The sequence below is a fragment of the Bos taurus genome, chromosome 16 (assembly GCF_002263795.3).
Source record: "Bos taurus isolate L1 Dominette 01449 registration number 42190680 breed Hereford chromosome 16, ARS-UCD2.0, whole genome shotgun sequence".
NCBI classification, from domain to species: domain Eukaryota; kingdom Metazoa; phylum Chordata; class Mammalia; order Artiodactyla; family Bovidae; genus Bos; species Bos taurus.
Genome location: NC_037343.1, coordinates 66963064 through 66982940, shown reverse-complemented (window position 1 = coordinate 66982940; position 19877 = coordinate 66963064). Strand labels below are relative to the sequence as shown.

The following is a 19877-nucleotide window of genomic DNA, read 5'->3' as shown; positions in this document are numbered from 1 at the left end:
CAGTGCTGAGATGTGCGAGTGGAAAGTATGATACTTCCGCCTGGTAGTTCCCATTCTAGGAAAAGAGACATAGAAAACAACAATCCTACTGCAGTGTGAAAATGCTCTCCCTTGAGCTTCAGACCATGAGCTGTCTGGTCTGAGCAGAGAGACAGAAGTGTCTGACGGCATGGGAGGAGTTAGGGAAGGAGTCACATAGGAGTTAATATCTGCATGTGCGTGTGCGCTAAGTCGTGTCAGATTCTTTGCAACCCCATGGACTGTAGCCCGCCAGGCTCCTCTGTCCTTGGGATTTCCCAAGCAAGAATACTGGAATGGGTTGCCATTTCCTCTTCCAGGGGATTTTTCCAACCCAGGAATTGAACCTATATCTCCAGCCCCTCCTGCATTGCAGGTGGGTTCTTTACTTCTGAGCCACGAGGGAAGCCTGAGCTATACCTTAAACACCTTAAACAACAGGTAGAACAGAGGAAGGGCAGTCCAAACCCAATCGGCTCAAAGGCAAGAACATGACTTGAAAAATCATGCTCTGTTCAAAGAATGGAAATATGTATCACCTCCCTGGGGACATTTTGGAAGCTGGCAGGAGAGACTGTTTTCATTGGTACAATGATTAGGGGAGGCTTCACCCGTGACTCAGCAGTAGAGAATCCATCTGTAATGCAGGAAACCTGGAGATGTGGATTTGACCCCTGGGTCGGGAAGAGCCCCTGGAGGAGAAAATGGCAATGCACTCCAGTAATCTTGCCCAGAAAATCCCATGGACAGAGGAACCTACCAGGATACAGTCCATGGGGTCATAAAGAGTCAGACATGATTTAAAATAACAACAGCAAATGATAAGGAGTGTCTACTGGCGACAACTAGGCAGACAATGCGGGGGATGGATTCGCAATAGGCATAATATCCCAAGTTCAGCAAGACTTTCGAAGGCCCCACTGGAAATTTTTGGATTTGATGACTTTGTTTATAATTATTTGAGCCTACAACCTAATCCTGTTTAAGTGGAAGAAAGAAAGAACTTTTCCAAAATTGTATACCATTTTAGAATCAGCCTAGGGTGTCTGGGTCATCAATCCATATTCCTTTATCACTCTACATTTTAGCTGTCAAATTCATGGTGATGTAAATAAACATGTATGCATACTCTGTGAGCACTGCCTGGATATTTATCTATTGCTGCTGCTGCTACTGAGTCGCTTCAGTTGTGTCCAACTCTGTGTGACCCTATGGACTGCAGCCCACCAGGCTCCTCTATCCATGGGATGCTCTAGGCAAGGGTACTGGAGTGGGTTGCCATGCCCTTCCTCCAGGGGATCTTCCCAACCCAGGGATCAAACCTGGGTCTCCTGCATTTCAGGCAGATTCTTTACCGCTGAGCCACCCCAGGGAAGCCCATTTATCTACTGAAATATGAATTATTTTAAGAAAAATTACTTTGTTTTCTTTTGTACTAAATTTGCATGTTAAATTTTTTTATTATGTAGGTCAGTCAAATATATAAAATTTTCAGAGTAATTAAAAGCATATTTATGAAATATTTTAAATTAAAGATTGTGTTGGGGATAAGGGGAAGGATTACTGGGTTACAGGTTGTGTGGACATAATCAGGAGCCTAAAGATAAAGAGGCAGACTGCTGCCTTTTAAAAAGCATAGTTTTATCTTATGAACAACTGGGAAGTCAAAAGAAGGTTTTAAATAGGGGACTGACTGTCATCTTTGCAAATATCTTAACTAAAATAAGCACATTTTAATCTATTGATAAGACACTGACAGAGAAAAAATAATAGTTTTCCATTATGAATACGTCCCTCCTATCTCAAAGAGTGCTGACCAAGTTTCTACTCTGTTAACCACATGCATGTAACTATAGAATTGCATCTGGTAAATGCTGATGGCATGTACTCTCAAAATTAGCAAACATTCATTTGCCAAGGCAACTTTGGCAAACCACCTGGTTAATAAGTTGGAGATTATTTCTAACCAAGATATTTTTCATATTATCAATTCAGATTATTTTGAAGAGAAATACAAAATACCACTGAGAACTAAATTTCTAATTGCTAGCTTCCTTTTAGATAATTTACTTTGAGCAAATGGGCAACCACTGATGAATACACTGCCCTTGCTTATTTTTTCTTTTCTTTCATTTCCACCAACTGATTTGTTTTCAAGTCTTTTTGTTTCCCTCTGGGCTGTTTCTCATCACCACTGTGTCAACCTACCTGTGTGAGCTTCTCTATTCTTCATTCTAGCACATGTCTCCTCTATCCTGCAGAGGAGCTGTTCTGAAACAGTACTTTCACATGCCTTTTCCTGCCTAGGAAGCTTGGGGGGCTATTTGCTACCTTACCAACTACATTTCTTCACCTGCACATTTCAGGTTCTGTACAATATGACCCATCTATTGAGTAATTCTCATATGTACTAATATGGCCACTTGGCAGACAGTAGATTATAAAATATCTGAGGGAGGATCCCCATTTTGACTTCAGTCTTCACCATAGAGACTAGCACAAAGCTGAACACGTAAGTGCTTGTAATTAGTTTAATTTGTACTGAAACTTTAAGAGAGGTTAATGTACATTTGACATTGTTAATAAACAGGAAAATCACTTATGGGGGGGCTTTCTACAAAATACCCTAAAACGCATTTTTTAAAAAAAGTCAATTAATCATTGAATTGTTTTTACTCCTCTTATGCCATTATCCAAATATTCTTAACAATATTTGAAAAAGTACTAAGAGTTTACAAATATCTGAATGCTTAAGAGATTATCAGTAAAAGGTTGAGATGATGGAATATTTGACTTTTTAAAAAATGTTTTGCTCCAGATAGATAGTTTTTAGTCAAAATCGATAGTCAATAGGGTCCCTATGCATGTGATTATGAATTCTTGGCCCCAAACAATTAATATTAACTAACTACTAGTAATATTTTACCTCTCTATACAACAGTTGGTACAAGAGTAAATAAGACATGATTACTTATCTACCTACAGGCCCAGGTTGACTCTATTTGTAATAGGAAACTGAGCTATAAACAAGACATACTGCTTCATAAGTCTTTATGATACAGTAACAACATAAAATTGAATAAAATGCTATTCATTTACGATAAATCCCAGGCATGAGTTCAGTATTATTTTAAAATGAAATTCAACAAACACAAAATGTGTTGGTAAGATTAAGTTACTATTTTGAACATATCAAGGCCTATGTATAAAAAATGTATACTTTCAATGTACATATTTGTATAAAATATATTTCCTTTAACCTACTTGAAATAAAGAGATCTCCTGTTCTTAGTTGGCTGATGGAACTCACTGAAAAAGGTCTTGAGAAGATGGGCATGTTGTCTACTCTTCGCCATTTAATCTTTGGTTCTGGATAACCCTGGACATAGCAAGGTAATGTCACATTTGAGCCAATCTCCACAGATACATCAGTAGGTTCTTGTATAAAAACTGGAGGTGCTGGAAGATATTTAAAATGAAAAAAAAAAAAAAACAGTTATTGGTATCGTATACAGGCACATGAAATAGATATTAATTTATAGCTAATTTAATAAACAGTATGAGTAAACTGCAGCCACAAAATTAAAAGATGCTTGCTCCTTGGAAGGAAAGTGATGACAAATCTAGACAGCATATTGAAAAGCAGAGACATTACTTTGCCAACAAAGGTCCGGCTAGTCAAGGCTATGGTTTTTCCAGTGGTCATGTATGGATGTGAGAGTTGGACTATAAAGAAGGCTGAGTGCCAAAGAATTGATGCTTTTGAACTGTGGTGTTGGAGAAGACTCTAGAGAGTCCCTTGGACTGCAAGGAGATCCACCCAGTCCATCCTAAAGGAAATCAGTCCTGAATATTCATTGAAAGGACTGATGCGAAGCTGAAACACCAATACTTTGGCTACCTGATGTGAAGAACTGACTCACTGGAAAAGATCCCAATGTGCCGGGAGCCGGTGAGGCATTCCGCTCGTGACAAAGGTCATGAGGAAGGAGGCTCGGCATACGCAAAGGCAGGATCGAACCTCAGGAGTCCGCCCGGATATTCTCGAGCATCTTCCCCCAAAAAACCAGAGTCTGCCTACTTTATTGCTTTGCGCTCTCACCTCTGACTTTACTGGGGGCTGTCCCCTACCACCATCTCGCTCTGTCAAAGAGTTAACTTACAGCTCCAATTAATAAAGTTCCTGGGCAATTAGGAGTGTTTAAATCCAAACCCCTCAGATGGCTCTCTAACTCGCCTGACAAGTTTACCTGGACTCCTACAGCTATGCATACGATTGTTTACAGTCTCCCAGCCTCGAGAGGCACGGGAAGCTTAAGATATTCAAATAGCTTAGAGCCTCTCAGAGAGTTAGAAACTGTCAGAATAAACTAGTAAAGGATTTCATTGATGAGCAAATGTTTGTTGCCAAGTTTTCACATCCCCTGAATTGTATCCTTGAATGTGTATTAATTAATATAGTTGGTATGCAGAAAAAATAAGTAGTGGCCTTGGTGTTAGTAACTTTAGACCCTTAAGGTAATAAATTCTTTGTTGTAAACCCATTACACATCCACCCTATAGGAATGCAATTTTATCTTCGGAAGATGGCGCCAAACCTTAAAATAATTACTCTTAGAGAAAATAAGTATTTGTTAATAAGTCCTTGTCAAGAGTCATAAAATGTTAGTAGGCCTTCTGGCCAGAAGATGATGTAAATCACCTAAACCATTTGTATACGATAAATTTGCAGGAAAGAAACCCTGGTTTTTGATAAGAATCAAAGACTGCTGACTTTGCATCCCCTATTATCCTCTATGTGTAACTTAGGGTATATAAGCCCCTGTTAAAAATAAAGCTACGGGCCTTGCTCACCAGCGCTTGGTCTCCCCATGTCATTCTTTTCACATTCTGGCTGAAGTCTCCATCTGGAGTGCGGAACCCACCACGCTTACTAATTATGTCTGGGCTTCTAAGACCCACTCGAGAAGGTGTCTAGGGTGAGGCACCTTCCGCTATTCGAGAGGGCGCCTGAGGCCTATGTAAGTGGTGCAAACTTCTTGTCTTGAAGTTTTATTGGTCTCCCGCGTAAACCAAGCTACTCAGCCTCTTTTCTCCACTGAATTTTCCTACTGAGCTATCCTCACTCTATTATTCTTTATATCTCTAATTAGCATATAAATAGTCGCCTAGGCCGTCTCTCCTTCGAATACCCTGGATCAGCTGGGGCTGGACCCCGGCACCAATGGTGGGAAAGATCGAAGGAGGGAGGAGACAGGGACAACAGAGGAGGAGATGGTTGGATGGCATCATTGACTCAATGGACGTGAGTTTGAGCAAGCTCCGGGAGTTAGTGATGGACAGGGAAGCCTGGCGTGCTGCAGTCCATGGGGTCGCAAAGAGTTGGACACAAATGAACGACTAAACTGAACTGAATTTAATAAACAAACAACAGATTGAATTTGAATCAACTTATTGTTCATATACTACTATAAATATCTGTTTTAAATATTCTTGTCTGCTATTAAAAACACATTTTCTTAATAAATGAATAGAGGCATAAGGAAGTCCAACTATTGCCTTAATGTGATAAGATAGAAGCCATGACAATTTAAATCAGGATTTCCTTAACTAAAGAGAATCTTTCATTTCTGGAATTTGCCTTTTAGTTTATGCCACACTCCTCAAAACTTTAAATTTTCTAATAAATAAGTCTGCTTTGTAAAGAAATACTTTAGACAATTTCCAAAACTTACTTCTTTTTGTGGAATTTTTAAATAAATCAATTCATATCAGGGTTTATTCTTTAATAGACCACTATCTAACAAGCAGACAGAATTTAATCTTCAATTATATTATTGGTGTATATCACATTCTTGCTTCTCAATATCTTTTATATATATATTTTTTGTGTATTTTTGAGTTAAAGAAATTGAAGCTTAAAAATCAGTAATTTAAATTTACAGGGTAGCTTTTGATAAATGGAGCCTAGGGAGTGATTAATCTTAGAGTTAAGAAATGATTCAGAAATTATAAAATTACAGATAAGAAATCCACAGTTATCTACATAATTTAGGTAACCACAGAAGCCAGAAGGGAAAATGAGAGGTTAACAGACCTACCTTGGAAAACACAGGAATGCCAGATAGGGAGGATGCTGTCAGCAAGCCTGAATAGATGGCTCTCAGTATATCCCACAGAACTTATGAGTAATGATGTGTGAGGCATCAGGCAAGGAGAAACATATAAGATACTTTTAGAGGTAAGATGAAGCCTGTTCAATATAGAGGAAGTACCCTAAGAAGGTCTCCTTAATAATGTGAAGATTAAACATTGGTTATGAATTGCAACAACTATAGCATATAGAGCCAGAGACTTGGTTAAGTCCTCTTCATTAATTATCTCATTTGATCTTCATAATATCCCTATGAGGCAGATCCTGTTATTATCCCAATTTTATAGAAGCTGAAACAGAGACGGTTAATCTGCTAAGTGTCACATGGAGCTGAACAATGGAACTAGTAGTGAAAATCAGACTGATCTGACTCCAGAGTCACAGTTCTTTATCATTTTGTCAGCCAGTCTTTTCTATGGGTTCTTATAAATGCCCAAATTCAAGCTGTTTTCCACCTGGTAAAAGTAGGTGTGGAGATCACTTCTCTCCTTCTAAATGGTAATTCTGGGACTTGGGTGTACACTTGTCTCCCAGGTAGCATTAGTGCTTTATTAAAGGAGGTCCCTTAGCCCAGGTTAACTTTGTAGCCCTATTTTCCATTAGTTCTCTATACAAATCTTATTCTCTGGACAATCAGAATGTACTCCAGGCAAAGACTGACCTTTCTCAAATCAGCACCTGTGCCAAGACTACTCCTTTCAAATGCAATGTATGAAGTTGTTCTCTGGCTATTGAAATACTATGGGTTCTTGAATGCAGTTCAAAAGGCCCTTCCTCAATCACCTGTCTTACCATCCTAAATGGATATGATTTTTTTCCCTCTCTGAGGTTTCAGAGAACTCACTCTATATCACTCGCATGGCAATGGCTCCATTCAGTCTCTTACTAGACTACACATTTGACTTTCTGCAGAGAATTTATATTTGCAACCATGTTTTTATCTTCTATAGCAACTAACATGGCACTCTGTGCATTATACATGACTGCTAGATATCTGTGAATGACGAAATCAGTATTAAAACAACAATAACCTAGCATGTGTGTGTGCGCGCATTAACTGTACAAGCTGAAAACATTGGTCGAGTACATTTGAACTTGAATTTTGAAAAAACACGGCAATGTCATAAGTCCCGCCATGTGTTTATTGAAACTACATAAAATAAAATTTAACACTACTATTGAGTAATGTGTTTCTAAAAAGAAGTTGTGTATCTATTCAGATTTCTCTTACCTCTATATGGGAATTTGACTAATAAAAAACAATAGGTAAAATAAATGCACTTAAAAATAGTTTAGAAAGCAGCTCACTGTTTGCTTTTCCTAGTTATGTAAGGTCTTACTTCTATCTGGAGTGAGATTAGTCATTTATTCTAGAGCTAGTTGCTTTTCTGAAAAAGAGATGTATAAATGTCACAAAATATGCTAGGTTCAGAGTGAACAGGTGAGTCTAGAGATGGGACCGAAAATAAGCTCCAGAAAAGCAAAAGATATGCAGAAGCCTGGGACTAATCAACTCTTTGGGAGGAAACCAAGATTAGTGACATAACAGAACACAGTCATCAGTGAAAATGGAGACGAATGAGACTTTTCAGACAAGAAAGTCAAGAACAAACCAGATTTTAAAAGGATAAGTGAAGCTCAAGCTGTGCCCCATAAAACTCAATTGAGATGAGAGAAGTCACCTGTGGTGAAGAAGCTTTGGGAACAGGGTGAGGCACGAGACAAGCACAAGGTCAGGGAATAAACGTCCTAGTACCAGAAACAAGGAAAACAAGAGTACCAGGCACTAGATGAGCAGCCAAGACAGCGTCAATGACAAGCGAACCTCAGTATGAAGCAGCTCAAGAGGCCTTTTAAGAACTGCTCCTGAGTGTGGCCAACTCAGACTCCAAGTGAATTATGCTGGGTGGATGGTAAATAGGTTAGCAAAATCAGAGGGAAAGGAAGAAGAATTTAATTTAGTTAAAAACAAACAAAAAATAGAAGGAAATGGAAACCCACTCCAGTATTTTTCCTTGAGAATCCCATGGATGGAGGAGCCTGGCGGGCCCCAGCCCATGGGGTTGCAGAGAGTGGGAACGACTGAGCAACAAACACAGAGGAGCTAGTAGATTAGAGAAGCAGCTTAGGGAAATGACAGCCCACCAGGTGGCTTCCCTGGTGGCTCAGAGGGTAAAGCATCTGCCTGCAATGTGGGTCACTGGGGTTCGATCCCTGGGTCAGGAAGATCCAGGGAGAAGGAAATGGCAACCCACTCCAGTATTCTTGCCTGGAGAATCCCATGGACGGAGGAGCCTGGTGGGCTACAGTCCACGGGGTCGCAAAGAGTCGGACACGACTGAGCGACTTCACTTCATTTCACTTTCAGGTGGTATCAAATCGCAGCTTCACTATTTCTTGAAGCTTCACTATAAACTTGAAAAATTATTTTACCTCCCCCAGTCTAAATTTCCCAACAGAGGGATAATAACATATCCTATCTCATGTTCGTAAAAGAAAGAATCATTATCAGTCATTTCAGTTCAGTTGCTCAGTCGTGTCTGACTCTTTGCGACCCCACGAATTGCAGCACACCAGGCTTCTCTGTCCATCACCAACTCCCAGAGTTCACTCAGACTCACGTCCATCGAGTCAGTGATGCCATCCAGCCATCCTCATCCTCTGTCGTCCCCTTTTCCTCCTGCCCCCAATATATACTGTTTCTGTTTTATGTTTTGGATTTTTGGCCCCGAGGCACGTGGGATCTTAACTCCCAGTCAGGGGTCGAACCCTCACTTTCTGCACTGGAAGTGAAGTCTTAGCCACTGAACTGCCAGGGAAGTCCCTGGCTTCTGCATATAGTCTAATAGATTTATTATGCTGGGTCCTCTGTGATCCCCTAAATATTTATGTGCAAGCACCTTGATCGCACGGGGTTAATGCTCAGTACAGCTTTGGTGTCACTTACAGGTGGATGTGGTTGTATGAACGCATTATTTCGAAAATATAAAACTTACAAACAGATTTACCATCATGATCTAAAATCTATTCTATAGTTATTCTAGTTCCTTCAGTGATAATTAAATCTCTCCCGACTATGGCAACTTTTGCATTACATTAGTCCAACTGATGGAGAAGGCAATGGCACCCCACTCCAGTACTCTTGCCTAGAAAATCCCATGGACGGAGGAACCTGGTAGGCTGCAGTCCATGGGGCCACTGAGGGTCGGACACGACTGAGCGATTTCACTTTCACTTTTCACTTTCATGCACTGGAGAAGGAAATGGCAACCCACTCCAGTGTTCTTGCCTGGAGAATCCCAGGGATGGTGGAGCCTGGTGGGCTGCCGTCCATGGGGTCTCACAGAGTCGGATACGACTGAAGTGACTTAGCAGCAGTCCAACTGAGAATTTTTTTTCTAAAATGGCTGAACACCCTGTTTTGGTTCTACCAAACCACAAAACATGAAACCACAGTCTAAGTCACCCTCTGTGGTGTGGAATCCTGCAAATAGAGTCACTGCCAGGCCAGCTTTTTGTTTGATGTAGCCAATCCTTTTCTCTTCCAAATGACATCCTTTTGAAAAAGGATGAAAAGCACTGGTAACATTCCCTGAGCCCTGACCTGAAATGCCCACAACTTAAAGTCATGATAATGAGAAATAGGAAAATGGAGACTCACAAGAAGATAGAACTCAAAAATAACATGAAACAGACTTTTTATGATTATTTTTTGATCTAGCATTGTTTATGTGAAGTAACAGACCCACAAAAACAATCTGAAAGCCCAACTAGTTACATGATATGGATAAAAGCAAGTTTTTCTTCTTAAGTCATAATCTACTTAAATTTATGCCCAATAGCTCTGGAACTCAAAGGAATAATTTTATGCACTACTAAAAGTAGCACTTAAATTATCTCAAGCCCTCTTTTCAAAAATCAAGTTGAAACACTATCATATTAAAAGCACAATGCTTAATCTTAAATGCTATACCACTATTTTTAATGCTTTTTTTGTATTATTTTTCAAGACTTGGAGAATCAAAACTACCACTCAGGTTGTAAAGTAAATATTCACCTATCTGATACACGTCCCATTAAGCAGCTTTGAGGAAAAGCAGTAACTGCTCACATACTGAATGTATTGGGTTGGCCAAGAAATTTAAATCCGAATGAACTTCTTGGCCAACCCAATGCATGGGCTACAATACCTCATTTCATCTTTACAGCCAACCTATCACGTTGTTGGTTGGTAGGTTGGTTAGTTGCTCAGTCATGTCTGACTCCTTTTGCAACCCCATGGACGATAGCCCAGCAGGCTCCTCTGTTCATGAGATTTCCCAGGCACAAAAACTGGAGTGGGTTACCATTTCCATCTCCAGGGGATCTTCCTGACCCAGGGACTGAACACACGTCTCCTGCTTCTCAGGTGAATTCTTTACCACGGAGTCATGTGAGAAGTCCAACCTGTCAAGTAGGTACTAGTAAAAGCTAGGCAGAAAACCCAGTCATTTTTTACAGCCCATTCTCTTAACCTCTATATAAATTCTGGGTAAAACTTGGCTTTTTTTTTGGGTGGGGGGGAAGGTTGCTTTTAAACCTACTTGTAGTAATCAGAACCATCACAACTGTGACATGCATAGTGTGTGGCAGTTACATCACCTATTTGCTAGGATATGCAACAGTACTTTTAGGTAGCCAGAAAAGGTCTAATCAAACTCTGTGAGCTATTAATACAATGATCAGAATACTAACAGTGAATAGGGAAATAGTTAAGGCATGCCAAAATTATGAATGGTGATGTAATATTAAGTTATTTGGCAACTGCTAACAATGATCAAGGTTACAGTAAGCAAACAATAGAGTTTATGTAAGTAGCTCCATCAGGAAAATTACTGGAATAAAATTAAGGAAGCCATTGTTTTAGAAAAGGTCACTGAGAGTGAAGATTTTGAATATGAGTGAAGAGAAAAAAAATCCAGATCAAGGAACAAGGGATAAATATATAACTATATATAACTTTTTTTCTTACATCCTTTTATTTTAAGGCCATTTCAAATTTCTACCTCTCTGCTCCAAATTAGTAATCATGTTCCTCTGAGGCCCATGTCAACCAGCTACCAACTTCGAGACCTTCAGCTCTCCAGCAATTCCTCCTTTTCATCAAATTTCATGCCCAGACCACAGTTTTCTAAACTCAAAACAGTTTTTTAATTTCACTATAACTATTTGCTAAACCAGTCAATCTTAAGGGAGATCAACCCTGAATATTCACTGGAATGACTGATGCTGAAGTGGATCTCCTGTATTTTGGTCATTGATGAGAACAGACGATTCACTGGAAGAGTCCCTGATGCTGGGAAAGATTGAGGACAGAAGGAAAAGAGGGCTTCAGAGGATGAGATGGCTGGATGGCATCCCCAATGCAATGGACATGAACTTGGGCAAATTTTGGAAGACAGTGAGGGACAGCCATCTATTTTTCTTTCAGAAAACTTAGATCATGGCATCTGGTCCCATCATTTCATGGCAAATGGATGGGGAAACAGTGGAAACAGTGGCAGACTTTATTTTTTGGGCTCCAAAATCACTGCAGATAGTAACTGCAGCCATGAAATTAAAAGATGTTTACTCTGTGGAAGAAAAGTTACAACCAATGTAGACAGCATATTAAAAAGCAGAAACATTACTTTGCCAACAAAGGTCCATCTAGTCAAGGCTATGGTTTTTCCAGTAGTCATGTATGGATGTGAGAGTTGGACTATAAAGAAAGATGAGCACAGAAGAATTGATGCTTTTGAACTGTGGTGTTGGAGAAGACTCTTGAGAGTCCCTTGGACTGCAAGGAGATCCACCCAGTCCATCCTAAAAGAAATCAGTCCTAAATATTCATTGGAAGGACTGATGCTGAAGCTGAAACTCCAATACTTTGGCCACTTGATGCGAAGAACTGACTCATTTGAAAAGACCCCAATGCTGGGAAAGATTGAAGGCAGGAGAAGGAGACGACAGAGGATGAGATGGTTGGATGGCATCACTGACTCAATGGACATGAGTTTGAGTAAACTCCAGGAGTCGGTGATGGACAGGGAGGCCCGGCGTGCTGCAGTCCGTGGGGTCGCAGAGTCAGACACGACTGGGTGACTGAACAACAACTTGCCTGTGGTCTCGTGACAGATGAATATAACAGATGAAAGGGCTGAGTCCTCTTAGGTCTATCATTTATTAGCAGTATGATGTTGGATAATTTACCTAACCTCTTTGAGCTCATAATAGAGATACTCATCGTGCAGACTTCATAGTTATTATGAAACAAAATAATGTATGTGAGATGCTTCACACAATGGTTGGTACTTGTTAAGTACCAATTAAAGACTTATTGAGGTAAGTCTTTCAGAATCTGTTTGCTGTTAACGACCTTTAGTCCTTTGATCCATATATTACCATCTTATCAACTTTTCCCCATCTTCATTTCTTTCACAACCCTGGAGAGGAGAGGGAAGGAGGTGAGGATTAGTCTACAGACACAGAGGTAGGAGGCAAAGGGACTGACTGCCAAAATGTCTCACTTCTATCTCTGAGGCGGAAGGGAAAGCCACAGCTGAGAGAAAAGGTGGTGGAGATTAGGAAGAGACTTGAAAAAGTTCTCAGCTTTGAACTGTCCGTAGGGAATGGGAGAGAAAGTTACACACAGACACACGGGAGGACTGAGCTCTGAGTCAAGAGCTGAGGAAGGATTTTGTTAATTTATCACAGTCCAAGGTTTAGGTGATCCTTCCCACTGGTGTGTCAGCATCATGGTTATAGGAAAGGATGTGAAGATGATTCCAGATTATAGCCTGTCTGAGGGGGTGTAAATACAAGAGGGCAAGAGACCTGAGGGCACTAATTAGAGATGGACTGAAGACAAAGAGGCAGATTGATGTCTAGGTTATAAAATATTTATTAGGATGTTTCCTAATCTACTCCAAGTCACTCCAGCACAGACAGCTCTAACTTTTATATTGCTTTTTGCTCATCAGAAGAGAAACTTGGCAAGTCCAGAAGCTAAAAAAATTAAGAAGGCACCAAGTAAGCATGTTAGGGTGTTTAGGTTTTCTACAATCTTGGAAGGTTGAGGGTGTCACTCCCTTTTCTCTGGAGATTTTCTACAATCTTGGAGGGGTTGAGGATATCATTCCCTTTTCGCCAAGCTATTTCACTCCTCTAGAGCTAGACTGCAGGGAGATCCAACCAGTCCATTCTGAAGGAGAACAGCCCTGGGATTTCTTTGGAAGGAATGATGCTAAAGCTGAAATTCCAGTACATTGGCCACCTCGTGCGAAGAGTTGACTCATTGGAAAAGACTCTGATGCTGGGAGGGATTGGGGGCAGGAGGAGAAGGGGACGACAGAGGATGAGATGGCTGGATGGCATCACTGACTCAATGGACGAGAGTCTGAGTGAACTCCGGGAGTTGGTGATGGACAGGGAGGCCTGGCGTGCTGTGATTCATGGGGTCGCAAAGAGTCGGACACGACTGAGCGACTCAACTGAACTGAGAGCTAGATGACTCTAAAAGAATGTTGGGTTAACAAAAAAATATACATGCAGGGAAGAGGGAAAAGCAAAACTAGAAAATGTTGAGAAGTCAAACTCTGTACTTTGTATATTTCTTAAAAACAAGAATTCTGTATCTGATCACCCCCTTCATTTGGGCCTTATATTAGGTTGGCCAAAAAGTTCATTTGAGTTTTTCTGAATACTGGTAGATGGGTTGGCCAACCCAGTATTTCTAAAAGCATTTCTTGTATCTTACACTCTGCTGATAGATTTAGAGACCTTCCACCCCGAGATTCCAATCTTATTTCCAAAGCACTTCTCTCAGTAACCACAGGGTTTAGTCATGGTTCAAACACATCTTGCTGTGCCCCAGACAGATTCTACAGTGATCTTTGTGACCATATTCAGCTTTGTTGATTCTACCCAAAGGGCATAATCACCAAGAATGCAGAGTGTTCACCAGAAAGCCCAAGGGCATGGGGATCATAAAAGATCCCAAGAGGGAAAACATCTAGTTTATACAAAACAAAATACTAAGCTTAGAGGGACATGATTTTCATTTAAAGAACTAAGATGGTAGAACTAAAATGTTCTGTGTTACTTTATTCAAAATAAAAAATGCACTTTCTTTATAGTTCTTAACCTTTAAAAAAAAAAGTTTTGGCTTGAAAATCATCATGCATAAATCATATTTTATAAATTTAAGTGATGCAACCATATGACTTATCTGTTAAAATTAAGCTGCTGGGTTCTTTCTCGTATGAAACAAGCTCTGCTTTATTTCATGTGTTAACCATAACTGTGTAATTTTATTTTTCAAGAAGCATGAGATGGAGAGACGAAGAAGGGAGGACCAAACTCCTTGAGGAATCCGACTGAAGTTGTCATGCACATGCTGTGTCATTCCCATTGTGACTGATGTTTATTTGTAGTTCATGCTTTGTTCTTATACACAAAGGAGTCACTGCTAGTGAATTTTAAAAAAAAAAAAAGGAAGAGGACAATCTGCTACCTTTTCTGTCATCAACATTTCCAAATCATGATCGAAAGCCAAAGTCTTATTTTCGGCCTTCAGATGTTAATACTTAGGAATTTGCTGTCCAAATGGATGACTCCTGATTGGAAAATGTTTGGCAAACAGATGAGAGACACTGAAGCTTATAGTCTCTGAAATCAAACAACCTGGGTTCAAACAACCAGGCCATCCCTCCATAGCTCTTGAGCTGGTCAATTTGCTTAGACTTTTTTAAGTTTCCATTTCCTTACCTTTGTAGTGGGGAAAATTATAGTATATTCCTCTTAAGATTGTTAGAAGGGTTTAATGATATAATGCATACACACACACACACATATATATATTCACTGTTCTTAGCATGCTGCTGCTGCTGCTAAGTCACTTCAATCATGTCCAACTCTGTGTGACCCCACAGACGGCAGCCCACCAGGCTCCCCCGTCCCTGGAATTCTCCAGGCAAGAACACTGGAGTGGGTTGCCATTTCCTTCTCCAATGCATGAAAGTGAAAAGTGAAAGGGAAGTCGCTCAGCCGTGTCCAGCTCCTAGCGACCCCATGGACTGCAGCCCACCAGGCTCCTCTGCCCATGGGATTCTCCAGGCAGAAGTACTGGAGTGGGGTGTTCTTAGCATAGTGCATGGTAAACAGAAAAAAAACTTAGTAGGGTTTAATGATATAATGCATACATATATATATATACATAGACACACACACATATATATACACACTGTTCTTAGTACAGTGCTTGGTAAATAGGAAAAAAAAACTTGGTAAATGTTAACTACATTACATTAATAGTATGAAATGCTAACTCTAATTTTGCCATTCTGACAAATATTTCCACTAACTGTTTCAAAGCTGTGAGCATGACAAAATTCCAGGTCAATTTCAAAACAAACTTGTCTATCAGAGCCAGGATGCTTACTTACAGCCAACATCCAGAGTTATCCTGCCAGTTGCTCTTCCAGCATCATTGACAGCAACACACGTATAATCACCAGCATCCAAATCTTGAGTTTCTTGAATCTTCAAAAGTCCCAAGAGAGGGTCAATAATGAGGAATGTTGAGGGCTTCAGCTCAAGATCCCCTAAGTAAGAATGACGGGGAGAATGATACACAGTTAAGGGTTTCAATAGTTTGCTATTGATCTGACGGCAAAACTTCTGAAAAAAACTGATGGTAAAGTTTTTAAATCCAAGTGTCTGGCACAACATAGACACTTAAACAATGCTTATGCAATGAATGAAGGAAATGTTTCTTGGTAATGAGCTGATTTAGGACTATATAATTCCACAGGCAAACCTATAACCAAAAAATCAGGCTCTAAATGAATTATGTGCATATATTTCCTACTGTATGTGTGCCTAAATGAGAACAAACTCTTTGAAGCTATGTTGGGAGATTAAGAAAGAGTGGAAGCTATCACTGCAGCTGTGAAAATAGAAAAGGAAGATGAAGATGGAAACAAAATTTCTACCATCTTTGTAACAGGATGAATTTCAATTACCCAGGAAATACTTTGGAGACTATGGGTGTTCTTAGTTTGGTTAAATGCCCAGGTTTCTGGTTTGCTTAATGTTCTCAGTCAGATTTTGTCCTGTGAGAGGTTTAAGCTGCTTGAGGGGATTCTAAGAATGGCTAAGGAACCACAGCTGGCTAGAGAGCATAGGAAGGAGCTTGTTGAAAGAAGAAGAATGGATGGAGAACTCCTGGAGAGGACTGTTATTATATTAATCTCCCAGGATACCTCTACTAAATCTGTATTATACATCAAAGTTTTTTAAGTCAGAGTTACAGGGTTTGGGGAAGAAGCAGGTAGGGAATAAATGAGTGGAGGATGCAACCAGATAATGAGTTTGACCTCAGTGTGAGGGTAGAATAACCCAAGAAAGATGACTTATGTCTGGGTTGCCTATCCCTGCAACACCTCAGATCCTCTGAGAACCATTTCTATTTGAAGGCAGGCAATGCCTCAACAAATCTGTAAGCTGAGTCAGCCTATCCTTAGGCTTCCTTTCCTCCAGGGTTTCTCCTTACCTAAGAATGAAATTAACCAGGATGACAAGTATCATAAAAAAAATACCTAGTACTGGAGACCCGGGTTTGATCCCTGGGTCGGCAAGATCTTCAGGAGAAGGGAACAGCAACCCACCCCAGTATTCTTGCCTGGAGAATTTCAGGGACAGAGGAGCCTGACAGGCTACAATCCACGGGATTGCAAAGAGCTGGGTACAAGTAAGCGACAAACACTTACTGATGTTTACATGACAGCTTAGTGTTCCTACCTCTTTTGCTTCTTTTTTGTAAAGGGCGATGTAAAACTTTTTGTGGGGATCCTAAAAAATTTCCAGGAGGTTTAAAGGCCATTGCTCTTAGGGTTTCACAGCATGCCAGATGTCAAGTCTAAAGAAGTATTCTCCAAAATGCCATTTACTGGCTTAGCCATGTGTCTTGGGACTGAAGACTGCAGAAGTAACTCCCTTAGCTTTTTAAACTAATTTTTATTGGAGTACAACTGATTTACAATGTTGTGTTAGTTTCTGCTGTACAGCAAAGTGAATCAGTTACACATACACACACAGCCACTCTTTTTCAAATTCCTTTCCCATAAAGGTCATCACAGAGTATTGAAGAAGGCTCCCTGTGCTATACAGAAGGTTATTAGTTACCTATTTTACTAATATATACACATATTAATAATAGTACATATATGTCAATCCTAATCTCCCAATTTATGCCATCCCTCTGTTTCCCCCTTGGTAACCATAAGCTTATATTCTACATCTGTGTCCCTTAGCTTTTAACAGGCTAAAACCCTAGAGCTAGTAATTCTCTAGAACACTATACAAAGCAACAACCAACAGACTTAGGGTGACAAACAAATTCTCATTTTGTTTTTATAATTTGAGGAGGAGATGAGGTCAAAGAAGCCATAAATATCAAAACAAAAAAATTACATTAGCAACTGTGAGTGCCAAAAATAAAGTATTTTTCAGCATTCCAACATTTAAAACCTCAATCATCCTTTTAAGCTGGCTACTGCATACCATGCGAGAATGAGAGAAGCAGCTAAAGCCTTGTCTATGTGCGTCTGGGAAATTTTCATAAGTAAAAGCAGATGATGTTGACATAAACCTTCCTCCCACTAGGGGAGGATGCAATGTGACCAAGCTGTTCATCAAGCATTAAAATGTTTGGACTAAAACGCATTTAGAGTTTTGCATTTTACTTCTCCCTTAGTTTTTTCTGTATATGTCAGAGGACATAACAGGATGAAATAAGACCTTTTTGCTAGCACTTTTTTCTAAATAAAAGTATTTTAAAAACAGCAGTAATGAAACAAACTATAAATTGGAAAACACTGGTTATATCAAGTTTACATACTGATCATATTTTGATAATCTCTCTTGATTTCTACTGAACAATTAGCAATCAAAGTATTGCTATAAAGCCATAAAGAAATACAGAACTTTGAGATGAAGATGATTGGGGGAGTAAATCTTTAATTTTAATATTAGATAAGACTAGAAGAATATTTACATACATTATAGTATATAAATTTTGCTGACATTCTAGGATTTAAAACAATCATTATCCACTAAGGAGGATACTTTCTGCTTTAGTTTAAATTAGATTTTGGCATCTATGGACATAAAGACTAATAGATAATTTATCCATGACATAAGATCCTTTAAACTGTTGAAAGTTCTTTATTGGTTCTCAAAAATGTTTGTCTCAAGACTCTTTTTTACACTCTAAAAAATTATCAGGGACTTTAAAGAGTTTTTGTTTATGTAGATTATATTTATCTGTACTAAGGACATGGCAACCCACTCCAGTATTCTTGCCTGGAGAATCTCAGGGATAGAGGAGCCTGGTGGGCTGCGGTCTATGGGGTCACACAGAGTTGGACACGACTGAAGCGACTTAGCAGCAGCAGCATTTTAGAAAAGAAACTGAAAAGTTTAAAAGCATATGCACTTATTTTCTAGTAACTCATGACATTTTAACATAAATCTATCCTATAAAAAATAATATTTCTCTGAACTAGAGAAATTTTGTGAGAAAAGTTGCATTGTTTCACATTTTTGCAAATCTCTAGACTGTCTAGCTTAAAAGAAGACTGTTGAGTGTTCTTTTTTGCTTCTGCATTCACTCTACTGGATATCACATGTTACACAGCTCCTAAAGCTTCACGAATCACTCATAAGACAATGAATGTGAAAGAGTCAAATAACAATTTGGTATCATCAGGAAAATAATTTTGATCTCATGGACCTGGAAAGAGTTGGTGGGAACCTCCAGGGATTCCCAACTATAATAACCACCAATCTAAAGAAACCCAATTTCTTTACCATTTTGCCACAAATACTCTTCATACAATATTTTAATAGTGTCCTTGATTCTTTCTTTGAACCCATCTTATGTTGCTCGTTTCTAATATCTAAAATTTTGGTGGGCATTTGTATGTGTGAGATTCCTTTTCTCGAATGGTCTGAATGAAATACCACTTATTAAAGAATGGTGGCTGCCAAAGGCTGCAGGGCAGGGGAAATGGGAAGTCATTGTTCAACAGGCTTAAAGTTTCAGTCCCACAAGATGAATGAGTTCTAGAGATCCGCTGTACAACAGTGCATAGAGTTAACAATGCTGTAACGTCTGTTTAAAAAACAAACTGTTACTTTATTCAATCAGAACTGCCTGGGGGGAAAAAAAGGCATGATCAAAAGGTTATTCTTATGGTTAGGGAAAGAACTAATCTATTACCTGTAGTTTCCCAAATGAGGGATTTTCCTAATTTTGCTGGTGTCTCATTCCAGCAGAGATGGACAAGAAAGGTCCAGCTGTCCCCCACCCCTTTCTTTTTTCAAGCCAGTTTGCAAATAAACTGGTTTGTCTTCTGGCTTTTCTCTTTATGATCCAGACTCTGCCTAAGGGATAAATTGCCTGCCTGTGACTGGGAGAGCCAGTGATCCTGGGGCTCAGGGCAGCTGTGTGTGTTGCTGCTCAACAAAATGCAGGTCCTGCATAATCATCTGTCAGTGTTTAATGCCCACATGCTAGCTCTGCTGGTGCATAATTTGAACAGAGAAATGAGATAGGATTTACTTGGCACATTGAACTCCAATGTCTCTAGTCGAGAAGAGAAACAAATGCATAGTTAATTCT

The 19877-nt window shown here is 39.6% G+C and overlaps 1 protein-coding gene across 3 annotated transcripts in view; it reads right to left on the bottom strand.

Moving 5' to 3' along the window:
• The window catches only part of HMCN1 (hemicentin 1), a 540104-nt gene that overhangs the window by 262795 nt on the left and 257432 nt on the right, over positions 1 to 19877 (bottom strand). For all 3 annotated transcript variants that reach the window (XM_010813560.4, XM_024976236.2, NM_001192537.3), the window contains exons 15-16: positions 15637 to 15795; positions 3283 to 3477 (exon numbers count right to left, since the gene is read on the bottom strand). In XM_010813560.4, the coding sequence (XP_010811862.2) occupies positions 3283 to 3477; positions 15637 to 15795 (354 nt within the window). The remainder of the gene's footprint in view (positions 1 to 3282; positions 3478 to 15636; positions 15796 to 19877) is intronic.